Source organism: Brachypodium distachyon, chromosome 2, assembly GCF_000005505.3.
Source record: "Brachypodium distachyon strain Bd21 chromosome 2, Brachypodium_distachyon_v3.0, whole genome shotgun sequence".
NCBI lineage: Eukaryota > Viridiplantae > Streptophyta > Magnoliopsida > Poales > Poaceae > Brachypodium > Brachypodium distachyon.
Window position 1 is genome coordinate 56,942,604 of NC_016132.3, and position 16,815 is coordinate 56,959,418.

A 16,815-nucleotide genomic window follows, 5' to 3' on the forward strand; every position below is an offset into this window, starting at 1 on the left:
AGATCAGACCTTCACATCTAAAATTTCGCTGGCATTTTATCCTTCCTCATTGTCTTTCTTTCAGCTCCGGATCTCACTTTTGCCCCGCACCACCAATCTTGGCCCCCTCCTACAATCAGGATCTGCACGGTTGTATTTGCCATATATGTATGTAACGATGACGATGAAATTAAAAGGGAGAGGTCATCATTAGGATGGGTGGCACAGTGCCCTACATGGATGGACAATGGATCTCATTCTCTGGGTGTGATAGAAGGACTGGGCCCGGCTATACTCGATACGTTGGATGAGACTGTTAGCTTTGGTTGGAAGCGACATCTACATTACTTGTAATTCTAGATGGTTCCGTTTGGTACTTGCAAATCATAAGCACCGAATTAGTAATGTGCACTGTCTTGCAAAAACATGGGATTATAGCTATAGGACAGCGTCCATGCGAGGAAATGATATACACATTGCTATACAAGCATACATTATTTCCCAGAAAAAATACAAAATATATGTAAAGAAAGAATAAGAAGTAAAAAGAAATACAACTAGATCACAACAGTAATAACTAAACTTTATTCTACCAGCTAGCTATGAACCGTAGCATCCCAAGAACCAGGACAATGTCCTGGAGCTTTGGTTGGAAGCAAGCGAAGATGAGGAGGAGGAGGACGACGATCTATTCTCCCAGCTGCTGTCAACAGCTCCATTATTATCATCCTCCTTGTGCTTCTTCCTCTTCTTGCTCTTCTTTTTGGTGTGCAGCACCGTCCCCCTCACCGTCACTTCCTTCTTCCCGAAATCCACCATGTAGTCCAGCAGCCCTGCTAGATTAATTAACCAAACAAACCGGGATGCATTAGCACCAAGTACAAATGGACACACCACAAATGTTGCAGCTAGCTAGCACATGTTGACAATTTCGTGGTTAAACTGAAAATGATTTCTTTGTTTGCGACACGACAAGTATCATTTGTCGGTGTGACAACGATGTGTATCTAGGATTTTCATAGGAATTTTGGAAGAATTTAAAAAGGGAGCCGTGAAACGTCGGTTAATTTAGATCCTTACCGTTCATCTTGGTTACCACCTTGGTGACCCGCTGTCGGCAGTGCGAACAGCCCATGTTGGCGCTCATCACCACCACCTGCACCTGCGAGCATTCCCAAATTCCATTTAATTTCAATTCCCAGCATCCCCTCTGGCTAATTAAGCTAGCTAGCTCTATCATAAACATCATCATCGATTCAGCACCCATATAAATATGCATTGCTTTTACGCAATTAAGCAAAGGAGCAAGCGACCAGCTAGGCAAGGTAGCTATATGTATGCTCATTACCATCAGTACTCCCAGTTAATTAAGTTAGCCACTAACCAATGTGCTAGTACTGTGTTAGGCTTGACGTAATTATTAATTAGCTACCGACCATGGTTAATGGTGAAGGGTTAACAACTTGAGTGGTTGTAGCAATTAGCAACCCTAATCTAGTTTCACCTAACCAGTCTATCTCGCCACTGATTGGCACCTGCAAATTCCTCTCCTCTCATTATGGATACACATGACTGCACGTACTTCTACTGGCTAGGAATAGGAGTATTTGTTTGCTTGCTTATTTGCTGGCTGCTGCCTGATCTACGGCATGGCATGACGTGATAAGTTAATTTAAGCTACTGCTGCTGCTGCTTGTATTGTAAACTCTTCACGTGTAGTACTCCTGTGACTGGATGTCTGGATGCATTCATATAGCTAGCGTTGTGATCTCTAGTGAGGACAGAGATTACAACACAAGCATGCCAGGCCGGGCGGGCAAATAATGCATATATTGTGCCCAAGTGGTGCCTCTCGTACCTTACTGTCGGGTGGGTAATTAAAACGTTGATTCCTGTTGTCCAATATCGTTAAGATGACACTAACATCTTAACGGCTCTTGGTATTTTCACCAGAGAACATCTTAAACTAGAAACAAGCTATACAGATACGTACAAGACATGTATATGCATGTCTGCATGTATGTATGCGTGCGTATATCACTATCAGGGTATAATAATATGGGCAGTCCCCATCCTCACGTGGCGTATTTATATACCATCCCTAGTTAAGATCGACGTCTTAACAATATTCTATCACAGATAGGGATTATACATACATACTAATCTCTTTCAATTGTAGTCTTAAGGATGTCCATGTTAGGCATTAATTTGCTATATAAATTACTGTTTTCTTCTTCTTTCTGTGCAGGTGCACCCACATGCGCAGAGATGTTGGGTCAAAACTGTACACCCTGGCTAGCTAGCTGACGGTGAAATGTTTTTGGTGGACTGGATCAAATCTTTTTTTCAGATGGTTAATTTGCATGGTTCAACTTGTCCACGTGCACAGCAGTGCAACACATGCATATAGTATATAATGTATTCAAAGAACGAATGAAAAGGATGTTCACTACTTGCATTAGTTAATTCACCAAAAGAAATTCATAAGTAAATACTGAATAGATGTCTGGTAAGTTTGAAGGTCAAAGAAGGCATTTAGTAGAGCATGTGCTGTATTTGACTACGGGAATACATTTGACTACGGGAATACAGAGTAGGAAAATAGATCTACGGAATACACAAAGATAATGACCCAGGGGATGTTGAGATTTATAGAGCAGGGCATTTAGTCGTTTGTCCTGCTGACTTGGTAGTACTTTGTATTGATGGGAATCCATTTGGATACAGTGTTCTGAGTCTGACCCGTGCAATAATGTTCCCAGTTAACGGCTCGATGGACGCACGTGATGTCAGGTGCAGTAGGCGGTCAAGAGCCAAGACACAACAAAAAACCAGTCTTAATCTCTCTCCCTCTGGAACCTAATGGCAAGCACACATGGGCACCGGTTTTTTATGGTTTCACCTCCAACTCTCCAAGAGCAAGCTTCTCTGCCAGCAAAGCACGCAACCGACACCCCCAATTGAAGTACTACAAGTCGTCTGTCTACTGCTGCCATGGCTAGCTACGTGTCTGTGACTACCGTGAGATTCTTACCGCTGCTCCATGACCATGAGGATGTATACAGCTAAGCTAATTATTGTCTACTTGTGTGCTAAGAGAATGGAGTGAGATCATTCTGATCTCAGCACTTTGGTTTCTGCTTCCTTCTAGAGCAGATACTAAAGAAGTGTTTGTTCGTGTGCAGAAGTGGAATTTTGCGGCAGATTGATGCAACAGCGACTTTTTTACCTACCTTTACGCTAGAAGTTTAGAGGCGAAAGTGATTGAAAATGTGGTGGGGGGGGGGGGGGGGGGGGGCTTGAGTATCCGGAACAATAGCATGGCAAGACTGAATGCCGCGTAGTGTACTATAACATTGTTACCAAGAAAAATGGGATTACTATATGGAATAGTGGGGGCATTGAAGGACTAGTGCATTGAGAAATGGGAAGAGATTCTTGTTGTGCATGCCGTTCACGAAGTCACGACTTGCATTGCGAAATGGGAGTACAACGGAACCAGGAAAAGAAGCAATCGATTCAGGAACATACTAGTGGTTTGTGGAACTTCAGGGAAATACAACCAGACCGTGGATGTGATCAGAGTTGGGTTTGCAGATTAGAAGCAGAGCCATTAGAGATTTCATGATCAAGCTTGGGAGAGAGGAAGAGAGATCATACATACCGAAGGGAGGGAGAGGTCCTCTGCGAACCTTAAAGCTTGCAGCTTGATTTCTGTGCCGCCCATGGTTGCATCTGATCCAACCGTGCTCCTCCTACTGCATCCACTCCCTATGTCATCTTCTTGTCCACCATGCTCCTGCATGCTGGCTGCTCCCCTTTCGGTGGAGCTCCCTCACCTCTCTCTTGATCTCTCCTTTTCCTTGTAGGCTTTTGTCTGAAGATAGCACAAAAGCTCCCTCCTCTTTATATACTAGTCCTGGGAAAAAGAGAGAGGAAGAGTAACAAATAGCTTATGGAGACCACCCCATGGAATCCAAATATTTTAATCCCTCCTGGATAAAATTAGGTATAGAATGGAAGGTGAACACCGGCAATCACACAAAGTGACACAATCGAATACTTACTTATCAGATGGGAAATCATTCGCGAAGACAATACAGTTTGCTATTTCAAGGCAGTTCATTGGGTGACTGGGATATAAACACATCACTGTCATGGAGGCTGGTGGCAATTTCCAATTGTGCATAAGTGGCCCACTTTGTATTGGATTCCTGACCTGAACCATTTTCGCTCTTGTCAACTGTACAGAAACAAACCACCATAGCAGATAGATTACTTGCAGTGCTCTCCAATTCAAGTGCTTAAGAGCAAGGCCAGTAAAATGGTCATGATGGAATGTGAAATGTGACAGTACAACAATATAATATGCAATAAAGAACCGCCCAAAGATTATATATTGTTCTTTATATTTCCATAAGAATCTTGCAGACACAAGCTGCTTTGTGTATTCGGCAATCATATATGGCATAAGAACTCAGTTCTTGGCACCTTACAGCGTGAAAATTAAAAATGAAATCAGCAGGGCGGGTATTGCAAAGAGGGCCAGTCAAAAGAAACAAATGGCTGTAGTATAGTATAAAATGGAGAATCAAAGTGCTCTTTAGGTATAGTACCTCTAGGTATCTTTAGTGTCGTCTAGTATGAAATGATTATACTATCACATCCTTAAACTTACACAAGGAGAATATTCTAAATAACAGAACAAGAAAGAGCAAACCAACCGATTTTTTAATGAGTAGGCAAAGAGGAACTACCCTCACAAACACCAATGTAGAGCAAAAAACCAATAGAACCACTGGCATGCATTCAATGCCCACCCACACCGAAAGTGTAGTATTGCTTGAATCAACAAAGATGTCTGTGATCTACAGCTCTTAATTAGGTTGTTGTTGTGACAAAAAAGAAACATCTACAAAGACAAATTTTAACAATGCAGCCTGAAATTCAAAGAAAGAGAGCTTATTGTTAAGAGCTTAATGCATCTGAGTCAACAGTTACAAAAGAATCATTCATGAAGATTGAAGGACTGCTAGAAACGTTAGCTAATTTAGCTTTGAAAGCTGACAGACATATAGTTAAAATCATATGAAGAAAATCAAAACATATCAGCTGGGGAAACAAGGGGCAATTCTAACATTCCTCTGCTCACCTACTTCCCTTCCTGAGCACGCTAGTGGCAAAGATTACACTTTCAAGTTTCAACATCAGCTAGGAAAATAATTTCCATTCTGAGCATTACCCCCAGTGTGTAGCTTTCAGGAGTGACAGACTTTCACTATATTTTTTAGGCAGTGATATGGACACCTGGATGACAGATGAAGCAATTGACCCACTAAACTTGCTTGTTTGTACAACAGAACGCTTAAGCCTCTCGCTGCATCATGAATTCATATCTCTATCATTCTTAAGTGCTTCTCAAGCCAGTTAGAAGCTAGGAAACTTCCAGAATTGCATGTACGACACAAACACTTTGAAAACAATTGTATTTAAGCATATGAAAAGTACTAGAACATCACGACTTAATCTACCTGTCATTCTTAACTTTATTCATGAGCAAGTTGGAAGGCAGGAAACTTAAGACTTGCATTTACAAATACTTAAAACTAACTGTATTCGAGCACAGGAAAAATGCATAGCTCATGACGATACCACTAGATTCGCAGAATTAGCTGGTGAGGACTTGGCTGACAAAAATATACTCCCTCCGTCCCAAATTAACTGTCGTTCTATGCAAATCCACGACAGTTAATTTGGGACGGAGGGAGTATTTGGATAACTATTACGTTAAAAATTAGAAGATGTATTTGGACGTATTGGAAACTAGTTGCGTGCTTCAAATCACAACTATACATTGAACGCCATAAAGTCTTTTTGACAAAAGGACAATTATATTAGCATGTTATCTAATTCAAGCTGCCTACATCACACAAAATGACCAGACTACGGTGCATGTTCGAGCCTATCATTCCTTTGAATGGATCAAAGTACAAAGCTAAAATTGAGCAGAAGAAAAAAAACAGCAGCCAGTAATTGGATAAAATGCAGTTCAATTAGAATCCAATGGTTGTACTAGAATAGCAACTATTGCAGTAATAATACAAGCATGTACATACATTGCTTAAAGTGAAGACAGTCATCTATCGTACTAGTACTAAACAAGCCTTTCAAGTAATGCAACTAGCAGCCCAAAGAAAGCAACATTGTACTTTTTTTTTCTCAAACACGCATCAAAATGTGTATCGTTCTGTATTACTCCCTCCTTTTCACAAAGGTTGGTGCATTTTGTTTCGTTAAGACAAGCTTTTGACCAAGAATTACTCTATTAATATGTAAGTTATATGATATGAAACCATGATCACTAGCAAGAACTTTTAAAGACGAATCCACTGATATAAATTTCATGTATGAAAAAACACATATCTATAGAGTTTTCATCGGTAAAAGCTTTGTGTTAATCAACCAAAATACGCCAACCTTTGTGAAACGGAGGGAGTACTTGAAAACACCACAGAACGCATGGCAGTATAAACCACCAGGGGTGGCCTCGCACCAAAACCAAACAAACCAACAGCAAAACAAAATAGAGAAAGGAAGAAAAGCAAATGAAAAAAAAAACACTAGCCTACTAGCCTATAGGAAAACTGAAATGATAATGAAATAAAGGTCAGTTGCACTTGATTAATACTATTACGATAATCAAACAATTCAAATCTTATATGCTGATCTTCAAACTGCTTAAGCTCTCACAACTCACAAGGTAAACGGTAGCAGACTGGTAGTGGTATAGTAGCACAAAACACCATTAGCTTTGGAAGGGGGCCAAATAAATGTCTCCACCTGCTGCCAAAGAGAACTTAAAAGAAAACAAACTTGGCAAAGGAATTCTTATAGTTCCGCAAAACTCACTTCTTGATGCAAGACTTATCATATAAGTCATATGACACAGATATTCTGCATCATGCTTATAGAACATGACCAGGCCTCTTTGCTGGTTGGTGATTGTAACTTTGCTTTCTTAGGCACCAACTCAGCATCAGCAGATCTCGCACACATCAGCATCATATTCCATCCATCCATTTACGATTTATGTTACACCGCAGTAAAAAAAATTAGGAGTATCACTGACGGGATGACCATCCAAAGAATTATCAACAAAAGGCAACCAAAGAACAACGGGGTCAAAAAGAAGGTATCCCCAACTGAAAACTTGTCGGCAGCATGTAGCATACAAACATAACAAAAGTTAAACCCTGGCTCAAGAAATTTGGCAGTAACAGCTAAAATAAGATACCACTTCAAATTGTCGCTTTCAGGGTAGACAAAGCTACAGTTCATCAAAGATGTTTGGTGTTGCACTTTCTGTTTATGCTAGAAAACACTTATTTCATATTTGATTGTGTCGGTCCTGGTACGCCATTGGTAGAATAGAGGGCACGAGAAATATCCATTGCAAAAGGATGGTACAATGTAGGAAAAGGTGAACAAACAACTTCTGCTGCTATCTCAATTGGCTAAAAATGAATGAAAAGAAAAAGATTTTGGTTACAATTGGCTAAACTTCTGCTGCTATGTCTCAATTTCAGTGTATGTTCCTAAGAGGTAGGGCACTTGGTTCCAGGTGCCACGACCCTTGTGGTATATCATGTTCTTTTATTTCAATGACAACAAAAGCAGGAACACGATGGGAAAAGCTGAGCATTTCCGACCTTGAAATCCACCTTGTCAAATGGAAATCTTCCAGTAATACTCTCTGGAAAAATGATAAATAACCTTTTACCCGAGTTAAGCTGCATGCATTGACTCCATTTTCATCAGTATAGTCCGAGAGGACCTGAACCATGCGAGGTTCACATTTGTCGATATCAGTGCTACTTAAGGTTATGTTCCAATTTTTGTACATTGCCCATATTTCCCCTTTCTTAGGGAAGATTCGATAGAAAGACCTCTTTGAACTCCAGTCACAGTGTACAGGATGAGAGAAATCTGACATGTCCTTGTAAGTAGTTTCAGTACCAGCTCGAAATACCCCACAAGCAACTGGTAGACCATCTTCGACCCACCGTATTTCTTCATCAAGCATAGGATGTGGTTCCAACTTCAACACAAAAACCGCTATATGTGAAACCACACGGATAATTCTGACATAAGACCTAGGCATCCGGTCCCGCACATCGTATACAGCCCATATCTGCCCCTCCACAAAATCCTCAGGTGACAACTTGTTGTTGCAGTTCATCATTCCCTGCAGGGGAATACCTGAACCCAAATTGCTTGTTGAAGGATTGGAGAATTGTGCGACAGCAGCTTCCTGAAAGCTATTTGTGACACCATGAAAACTTGAAAGTGGGGACAAAGGAGCCAGACTTGCCAATGTATTTTCATGATGCAGGTTTACTGGCACAGTAGAATGTTCAAGCTCCAAGACTGTCCCGTCCTCATGACTAAATCTAAATGAAGGGATCCTGTGAGAAAACTTGAGCAGATTGTCACTAGAGACTAGTAATAACTGCTCCCTTCCGCTCCTCGGGTACCTCTGGAAAACACTTCTAGATCCATCTACCTTTACCAAGAGCGCAACTGTGCAACCTGAGTGTTCTGAATAACTGGTAAGAATTTCTACAACAGAAAAGGTGCTCTTCTTCCGCATCTCAGGATTATTATACCATCCAATGTCCCAGTCATTGTAGATGGCCCATACTTCTCCTTTCCTGGGATATACTTCGAGATGTTGATTCAGATTATCACCAGATATTTCATGGGAAAACATACTTGGACAAGTTAGCGACATTTGACGCTCTTCTGCTATAAAGGTTCCACAAACAAATGGCAAGCTTGCGTTTAACCACTTCTCCTCTTCATGAGATTGTGGGCATGGTTTGAACCATGAGACATATAACTGCATCTTGTCTGTCAAAACTTTATTTATCCATGCATATCTGCGAGGAAACTTCTCCCAGTCATACGCTGCCCAAATCTGGCCATTAGTAAAATGTTCTATCGATCTATCATCCTCAAAGTTATGATAGTCATACTGTTTACTAAAGCAGTGGTCATCTTGGTTAGCATCTGAAGGATCAGCAAAGCAGACGTTAGCCTCTGAGGGATCAGAAAAGCAGACGTCCGAATCTTCCTGGGACGACGACACGCAATACACATCATTTTGGCATACACTCTTTTGCTTCTTGTCTACATGGTTTTCCTCAGCCAACTGCAACTCAACATCACCACCTAGAATGTAAGGGTCGGTCTTGATTCTGGTGATTCTGGAAGAACTAGCTGCATATGAACAATTTCCTACTACATCCAAACATGGTCTGCCACTGAGTTGAATATGCTTCATGTCGGCACTGTTTACTTTATCCATTTCAGAGCTTGCATTGTAATGAGGAGTTGATCCATCAATGCCACTAAAAAGAGCAGCAGCACCTTCAAGATGCACCCATTTGGTTGACAAAATGTCGCCACACCGCGAGTCAACACTTGCATTGCTGGAGGCGCCAATTGCCATCTGCTTGACAGAGCCCACCGCGTTGCTCGAATCAAACCTGGCCCTCTCCGCCGGATCAGAGAGCAGCTTGTAAGCGTCATTGACGAGGCAGAGCGCCAAATCGGCGCCGGGCAAGTCATCGTCCCTGACGGACTCAAGCTGGACCACGATGCTGCTGTACCGGGCCTCGACCTTGGAAGCGTCGTCCCCGGGATGGACCTGCAGGACCCTGTACCAGTCCACCGTTGCCCCGCAGCCCGGCCTCCCTGCGGCGGCAACGCAGAGGACCTCGAGCACGGAGAGCATCTCGACGGCGCCGTCGAGCCTGGGGTTGGTCTGGAGCGTCTCCAGCAGCAGCGTCCGCGCGCCTGTGTAGTCCTCGGCCCGCATCCTCGCCACGATCGCGTCCCTCTCCGCCTCGCCGTCCTCCTCCATCCTGCAACCCCAGAAAATCCGTCCTCAGAAAACCGCAGCTAAATCAATCATCCTTGGATCATAAGTGATCCCATTATTCCCGATTTCAGATTCGAAGAACCGAATTCGGTCGCCGCATTCGACCAACGGGACTGCCGCTGCCACGAAACTAAATTAAACAGAAACGGGGAGCGGAATTTGGGGAAACTTACGAAATTGATCGGTCGATGCTCCGAAGGAGTGGAGGATCCCTAAACCCTAGCGGCGGCGGCAGAACAAGAGCGAGCGATTTCCGCAAATGAACAGCGCGACTTCAACGGTGGTTGGCTCGTTCTACAGCAGGCAGCGGCGCTGCAGTGGCTCCTGTCCGAGTTCTTCACTCTGTGGCCTCCGGTGTGTCTCTCCGGCGCTCCAAAGCCCGCCTCCTCCGCTTCCTGGGCTTCAACCGGACAAGGCATACAGGTCTTGCGAAGTCCAGGCAAATCTCCAGGCCCAGGCCCAGATATAGGCCTCCAGCAAAGAAAGCGGCCCAACCGACGGAAATTAGGAGCCCAGTGGGAGGATGCACCGGATTCTGGCCCACGGCCTAGAATATGGGGCCCACGCCTGTGGCACGTGGGGGCCGTGCGGTCTGGGACGACGGGAAGGCCGGAAAAGAGGAGCGCACAAGCGGCGGGAAAAGGCTCCTCAAAGTACGGGCCTCCGGTATAATTACCTTCCCCCACCATGCAGCATCCGTACTCGCTTTTCACTTTTTTACCCCGTTTACTCATAATAATATTTGGAAGTAGTATAGTCTTCTCTGTACACATGCCAAAAACGGATTTTTCTTCTTCTTGCAGGCGCTAGAAATGAAACGGAAGAAGGCAGACGCAGCCGAACGACGAAAAAGTCACAATTCAGAGTTCGTCTCGCCTTTCGCTCACCTGAATAGTTTAACCGTACGGTAATAATACGAAATTCATTTTAAAATTGGGAATTCGGTGGAAAAAAATTCGGATGGGGTAATTGGAAAAAAGAAATCGTTGCCCCACGGTAGAAGAGGGGAAAAAATAAGGCGAGAGGAATTCTCACTTTGAGGAGGAACAGGTTAAAAAAAGGTTTAGCGTGGAGACAGGTTCTGGGCGCCGTGCACGGGTATCCAAGCGCAGCGTCCTCTGCTTCCTCGGGCTCTTCTCCTCAATCCGTTCCCCGTGCTGTGCCAACCGGACTGGGGAGTTCGCGGTAACCGGAGGGTAAAACGGGGAGAGAGAGAGAGAGAATCAATCCAGGCGAGAGGCCGCGGTGGGGTTGGGGAGAGAATGTTTGGTCCGGACTCTGGATTGTGTGTGCGTGCTGAGACGAGAGATGCCAGATGCGGCCGCCGAGGGAAAAAGTCTCGGCCTTTTGATTCCTCCCACGCCAGATGAATGCCTGTGAGTGAGCCCTCCGTTCCGTTTCAACTTAAAGCCGTGCCGAGGAGAGGAGAGAGGCTGAGGTTGCGGGCGGCGGGAGCGTGCTGAGGAAGAGCTCGTCTTCTTCCGTTCTTCGTCGGTCTTGGTGGGAGGTGAGGAGCGCGTGAAATCTGGGCCGCGGAGCTGCTTCAGAGGACAAAGGGAGGAGTTCTTCGCCTGCGGGTTCCGTTCCGCCCGCTGCTTCTGTCCTGCTGCATCTTCAGCTTCAGGTACTATAAACAACTGTTCTCTCTCCAGTTGGTGAATCAATCGGCTCGCTTCTCCTTCCTTACGAAATCTATGTTGATTGATGCACTGAGTGAGTTCCTCGTTTCTGTTTCAGTACAGCGTCCATCCTCATCTTGCGGTTACAGTTCCTAGTCGACGATGATGAGCGAATAATGGCATCTTCTTGAGCCGTGTGGGGGAACGGAAGCTCTCGGGATCCTTTGATTCATCCTATCCGTCGAGCATTCATGGCGCGAGGAGGCGGGGTGGTGGTGGGCAAGAAGAACCCTACCAAAACCCTCGCCGCCATTCTCCTCCTCCTCCTGCTGCTCGCCGTCTTCCCGCGGCCCGCCGCCTCCCAGCCGCTCCACTCGGAGCCCATGTCCACCCAGCAGTCCCCGCCCCCGCCCCAGCAGCAATCCAAGATTCCCCACGCGCAGCCGGGCGGCGGCGCCGCCCGCCTCCGCCGCATCGCCCTCGGCGTCCTCTTCGGCTCCCTCACCGGCTTCCTCCTCTCCCTCGCGCTCCTCTACGCCATCCGCCTCACCGTGCTCCACGCCAGGGACGCGCCCGCCATCGCCAAGGGCCCCGTCTCCTTCACCCCGCAAATCTCGCCCAAGAACCTCCTGTGCGCGCTCCCCGCCGCGCAGCCGCTCGCGCACGGGACGTACCACAAGCTGGCCCTCGATGGCGGCCTCACCGTCGCCGTCAAGCGGCTCGAGTCCGTCGCCGCCAACCGCCCCGAGGCCTCGCCCTCCGCGCCGCCGCCCAACGGCTCCAAGTCTGACATGCGGAGGGTGCAGAGGCAGCTGGAGGTGCTTGCCCGGGTGAGGCACCAGAGTGTGATGAGCTTGAAGGCGTATGTCCGAGAGGTCGATCGGCTCTCCCTGGTGTACAATTTCGTTCCGGGGGGCAGCCTCGAGGATGTGATGAAGAGGGTGAGGTCGCAGCAGCTGAGCCTCGACTGGGACACCAGGAGCAGGATTGCCGCTGGGGTTGCCAAGGGATTGCGGTACTTGCACTTCGAGTGTTGTCCTAGCATACTACATTGCAACCTTAAGCCATCGAATGTGATGCTAGATGAAGGTTTCGAACCGATACTGGCAGATTGTGGGGTTGCAAGCCTGATTGATTCAGGTCCAGCTGATCCAGAATCGTTTGGAAGCGTCTATGCTGCTCCGGAGTTCTACCAAAATAGCAGGTAAAAATACACGTCTTTCAGATTTCAGTCAGCTTAATGTTGACAACATAACTATTATTTCTAAAATTTATAATGCCTTTTGCATGCTAGTCGGATTTAAACTTGTGAGGGAAATCAAACTTAAATGATTCAAACTTTACCTAGGTAGCAAGTGCCGCCCTTGAATACAAGTTAACCATACATGTCATAAAGTTTTACTAAATCTTTAGATATCGATATCAGTGCCTGGAAGTAACCCCAAATAGAGGAAACAATCTGGGTGTTCCGTTGTTACAATTTGTATTTTCAGAAACAGATCAATGCATGTACATGTTGAGTCTTCACCTGTTGCATACACAATCTTAGACATGAAGCAAACAACCAAGATATTTCAGATTGGTAGGAATCTCTGATGTGTGATATTTGCTAATTGCACTGAATGGTGTAAAATTTTCGATATTACTTGCTGCGATTCTGTTAAGTTTCACTTATACATCTGATAACAACATGCCCAGTGATACATCAGATCTTTTAGAACAAATGACCATTACAACACTATAGTACAGCCAAACAAGCACTTGACCATCTATTGATTATTGTTTGCATCCTTAGATTCTTTCCTTTCTGCTTTAGTTTGCTTTCGCCATTAAACAGCATGCAAGCACTTCTGTCTGTTTAATTTTATTTGCTTCTTCGCTGCATTCTGTTTTCCAAGTTATCTGTGTTCATGATGAGTATGCTTCTGTTCTGTGTTGTTAATTGATGGAATAAGGGTGCAGACATAAAGCATATAGATAAAGATACCACATGGCTTAGTGAAGATACCTAACTTTTGCTTTTTGTAACCCGGGAATCTTTACTTTGTTAGAGGACTTGCATCTGACCTTTTTGAATTGCCTTTGATACACATGCTTTTCATATATTCCCGCATGAGCACATATGATTCTTAGCCCACTCCATGTTTAGCTAAACTTTAAATCAATAGTTTTCATTGTGACCTCCCGTATCTCCATCAGAGAATCGATCCTTCGAGGATTGGTATTCGTATTCTCATTCCTATCTCTTTCAGAAAAACCTAGTTGCATCAGTAAACATATAGGAATTAATTTTGTAGATAAGTATTTTTGACCAGACTATTTTAATCAAATAAGTAACTGAACTGATCGATCCTCTGTTTTTGTCAAGGTGGAGCTTGATTTACGAACCAAGTGATCTGGTGTCTTTTTTTCTGTATAAGCTCTACTTGATTAATAACCTGCGCATTTAAAATTTAAATTATTTTTTTGGTACAGATACACAGATAAGTGTGATGTGTATGCTTTTGGCATGATCCTTGGTGTTCTTCTCACTGGGAGAGACCCTAAAGATCCGTTTTTCTCTGGAGAAGCTGGACGAGGTGGCCTGGCTCGATGGCTCCGCCATATGCAACATTCCGGGGAGGCAAAAGAAGCACTGGACAGCAGCATCTTAGGGGAGGAGGTATGCGAAGAGGAGATGCTAATGGCTATTAGGGTCGCCATCGTGTGCCTCTCGGACTTGCCAGCCGATCGGCCATCCAGCGATGAACTTGTCGCGATGCTCGCCCAGCTCCACAGCTTATAAGTGTCATCATCATAATCGGCACTATCTTCAGCATCATCGCGAGACAGCGCCAAGTCGTGCTGGATCATCGAGCGCTGAATGTCTAGCGGTAGCTTTTGGCGTCTTCAGGCCATGCTCAAACGTATGGGGGGAGAGGAACCAACAATCCGGAAGCCAAACAGGTAGAGCTGTTCAGTAGTTCGATGGTAAAACCCTGCTATGTAGGGCCAGCTACATGAAACGTGCTGGTGGTTTTGAGCTTCCTGTGATGAATGTTCTTCTGCCCATGATTTCTGGATAGAGCCTGGGAAATGTGCATATGTCTATCTATTTCTGTATGCAAAATGATGCATCTTCTTGGATCTCTTGCATTCCATCCCTGTATGGCTGTATGCTGTGCTTGTGCATTGACCATCATTTGCACTGGCTCCATCACTGGCCCACGGCCTGTTGTCCGTTCACCAAGTGTTGGGCTCCACGGCACAATTGGACATCATTTCTCTTCAGGTCACATGTTCGCCCCTCATCTGACCTGCAGCTAGCTTGTACCGCTGCTAGTACATAGCTGGTGTTTTGCATGCGGGGATGTTCCCTGACCAGTCCAAGATGATGTAAAATGTGAAAGGAAATGCCTGTCTGATTGGTACTACTACTGTAGTAGGGAGCAAGTATATGCCAGGGCCCAAGGAGGAGGAGGAGCACTGTTCACTGCCCGTAGTGTTCATGGACATATTATAAACATCTTTGCAATTTTACATCTGTGCTCCTGCCTGTTTCCATATGTAACTTTTCTTTTAACAGAGAAATTGCATGTATAACTCAGCTCTCATTCTATGTGATTTTTTTTGCTAATGGCTAGTACTTGGCTGCTGGGAGTACATTAGCAAAGAATACAATGTAATGTGAAGTCCGGCTCCCGATCAAAACTCTGCATCCCCCATCATCTACAGCATTGCTCTGTCCTCTTTTTCCCTCTTGCTCCTGTGGTTCCATGTCTGAAGTGAAGAGGGCTTTCATTGTCACCTAACCTCAATTGCTGCACTGCCTTGCCTGCAGCTGCAGCTGCTTCGCGAGAACAGAGGAGGCATGCATGCAAACATTGCTGCAGCTGTGCAGTGCAGGCATCTGTGTGACTCTGTGTGGGGCACCGATGAGAAATGAAAAGAGGAGGTGTTTTCTGTGGTCTCTTCTCTTTCCCTGTCCGTCCGATCTCCATTGCTCGGCTCTCAGCTAGGCAGCAGAAAATATCAAGGCCGTACGTGTGAGGAAGAAGAACGCATCGGACAGGGAGTGCAAGTGAGTGCGCAGGCGTGCGGTTGAACAGGGGAGTGGCTGGTCTCTTGTTACAGCTGTGCGTGCTTGCCGTTCTGAAAGCTGGAAGTCTCTTTGGAACAGTTACTCGCAGAATCGATGCAGTGACCCTAAAAACGTGCTGAGATTAGAACTGTCGTGACTGGCATGAACCAAGACACGAGAATCTACAAGAATCCTAGCCTTTTGGATGCTTCACAACAGTTTACACTAGTTTTGCAATAACTGGATTAATAGGAAGAAGGTTTTATACGTGACACGCAAGAAATTTTGCAACAATTTCAACCTCTTGCTCCGTGTTAGGATGGTCATGGCAAGATTGCATCTCGATCCATGAAGAACGCACGCACAAAACATGACACATATATGCTCACCGGGTTCATCTTGAGGCTACATTTCTGAGGCTCTGATTATGGGTGCTCCTCCTCTGTATTTAGACGATTGTCTAAGTCATATCTAGTGATGCAGTCTCGTATGTAAGGGACTCCGGGTCGCATGCACCAAGCATAGGCGATTTAACAACTGTGAAGGATTAGTATGAAGGAGACCCTTTTCTTCAAAAAAAATGCTCCCGGTCCGACGGATCGCCTCTTTTTTCGCTACCCTATCCCCGCAGAGGTTTGTCGTCTCTTGGGTCTCAGCTTCCCTTCCAAGGATCTCCGAACTTCCTCCATGTTTTCCTCCTCCCATGTCATTGGAGACTCCCAAATGGCGAGACAACTTCATGGAACACATGGAGGGTTCCGAGCTCCTTCACTTTAGAGCCGAAAACTATGCTCTCCTCGAGGTGTTTCTCATCGGTCTGCGCTATTGGCAAAATGGTTCCCCGCTACTAACCGCCTCGGGTTCCTCGCAGCCTGCCTATCCCTTGCAAAGGAAAATAGGCACTTGCAAAAAATGAAAACCCTGATATGCTCCTGTAGAGTTTTTTAGTAGGTTTTTTTCATTTTAAAATATAAAAGAGTTTAGCTATTTTTTGCAACATGCGCCTACCTTTTTTTTTAGAACTGCAACATGCGCCTACTACCAGTGCCATCACCTGTGCTGCTGTGCTGTGCAATCGAGAAGCTGACAGCTGGGACCCACCTGAACCCAGAACAAATAATGGGCCAGGCAGGCAGGCAGGCAGCGGGACGGCGCAGAGACAGAGGACAAGGCTTGGCGTGGTGGGAAAGCAGGGTGGGCCAGGCCACCTCCAA

At 45.3% G+C, this 16,815-nt stretch overlaps 3 protein-coding genes across 6 annotated transcripts; 1 reads left to right on the forward strand and 2 right to left on the reverse strand.

Moving 5' to 3' along the window:
- Nucleotides 1-391: 391 nt before the first annotated feature.
- LOC100833561 lies at nucleotides 392-4,231 on the reverse strand. 3 transcript variants are annotated; one of them, XM_010234469.3, is made up of 4 exons: nucleotides 4,047-4,198; nucleotides 3,644-3,898; nucleotides 1,060-1,141; nucleotides 392-815 (listed from the first exon to the last, which is right to left on the reverse strand). In XM_010234469.3, exons 2-4 carry the CDS (start codon nucleotides 3,782-3,784, stop codon nucleotides 580-582), a joined length of 459 nt encoding a protein of 152 aa, XP_010232771.1. In that variant the 5' UTR covers nucleotides 3,785-3,898; nucleotides 4,047-4,198; the 3' UTR covers nucleotides 392-579. The 3 variants fall into 3 exon arrangements, with proteins under 3 accessions (XP_010232771.1, XP_010232770.1, XP_003564984.1); XM_010234468.3 differs by having other exon boundaries at nucleotides 3,644-4,231; XM_003564936.4 differs by having other exon boundaries at nucleotides 419-812; nucleotides 3,644-4,191.
- Nucleotides 4,232-7,398: 3,167 nt separating this feature from the next.
- LOC100833870 lies at nucleotides 7,399-10,262 on the reverse strand. The gene is made up of 2 exons (XM_003564937.4): nucleotides 10,096-10,262; nucleotides 7,399-9,905 (listed from the first exon to the last, which is right to left on the reverse strand). The coding sequence occupies exon 2, from the start codon at nucleotides 9,902-9,904 to the stop codon at nucleotides 7,562-7,564; it is 2,343 nt and encodes a 780-aa protein (XP_003564985.1). The 5' UTR covers nucleotide 9,905; nucleotides 10,096-10,262; the 3' UTR covers nucleotides 7,399-7,561.
- A 747-nt stretch (nucleotides 10,263-11,009) lies between these two features.
- On the forward strand, nucleotides 11,010-15,157 carry LOC100827151 (inactive leucine-rich repeat receptor-like protein kinase CORYNE). 2 transcript variants are annotated; one of them, XM_003567377.4, is made up of 3 exons: nucleotides 11,010-11,546; nucleotides 11,660-12,745; nucleotides 14,017-15,157. In XM_003567377.4, the coding sequence occupies exons 2-3, from the start codon at nucleotides 11,793-11,795 to the stop codon at nucleotides 14,324-14,326; spliced, it is 1,263 nt and encodes a 420-aa protein (XP_003567425.1). In that variant the 5' UTR covers nucleotides 11,010-11,546; nucleotides 11,660-11,792; the 3' UTR covers nucleotides 14,327-15,157. The 2 variants fall into 2 exon arrangements, with proteins under 2 accessions (XP_003567425.1, XP_014753502.1); XM_014898016.2 differs by having other exon boundaries at nucleotides 11,665-12,745.
- The last annotated feature ends 1,658 nt before the right edge of the window (nucleotides 15,158-16,815 follow it).

Bases quoted from the DNA above. Each gene is read 5' to 3' on its own strand.
- LOC100833561 (XM_010234468.3), bottom strand. From the start codon at position 3,784: ATGCAGGAGCATGGTGGACAAGAAGATGACATAGGGAGTGGATGCAGT. The intron at 1,142-3,643 runs GTATGTATGATC...GAATGCTCGCAG, and splicing joins AGGACCTCTCCCTCCCTTCG to GTGCAGGTGGTGGTGATGAG. The intron at 816-1,059 runs GTAAGGATCTAA...TAATTAATCTAG, and splicing joins GGTGGTAACCAAGATGAACG to CAGGGCTGCTGGACTACATG.
- LOC100833870 (XM_003564937.4), bottom strand. From the start codon at position 9,904: ATGGAGGAGGACGGCGAGGCGGAGAGGGACGCGATCGTGGCGAGGATG.
- LOC100827151 (XM_003567377.4), top strand. From the start codon at position 11,793: ATGGCGCGAGGAGGCGGGGTGGTGGTGGGCAAGAAGAACCCTACCAAA. The intron at 12,746-14,016 runs GTAAAAATACAC...TTTTTGGTACAG, and splicing joins GAGTTCTACCAAAATAGCAG to ATACACAGATAAGTGTGATG.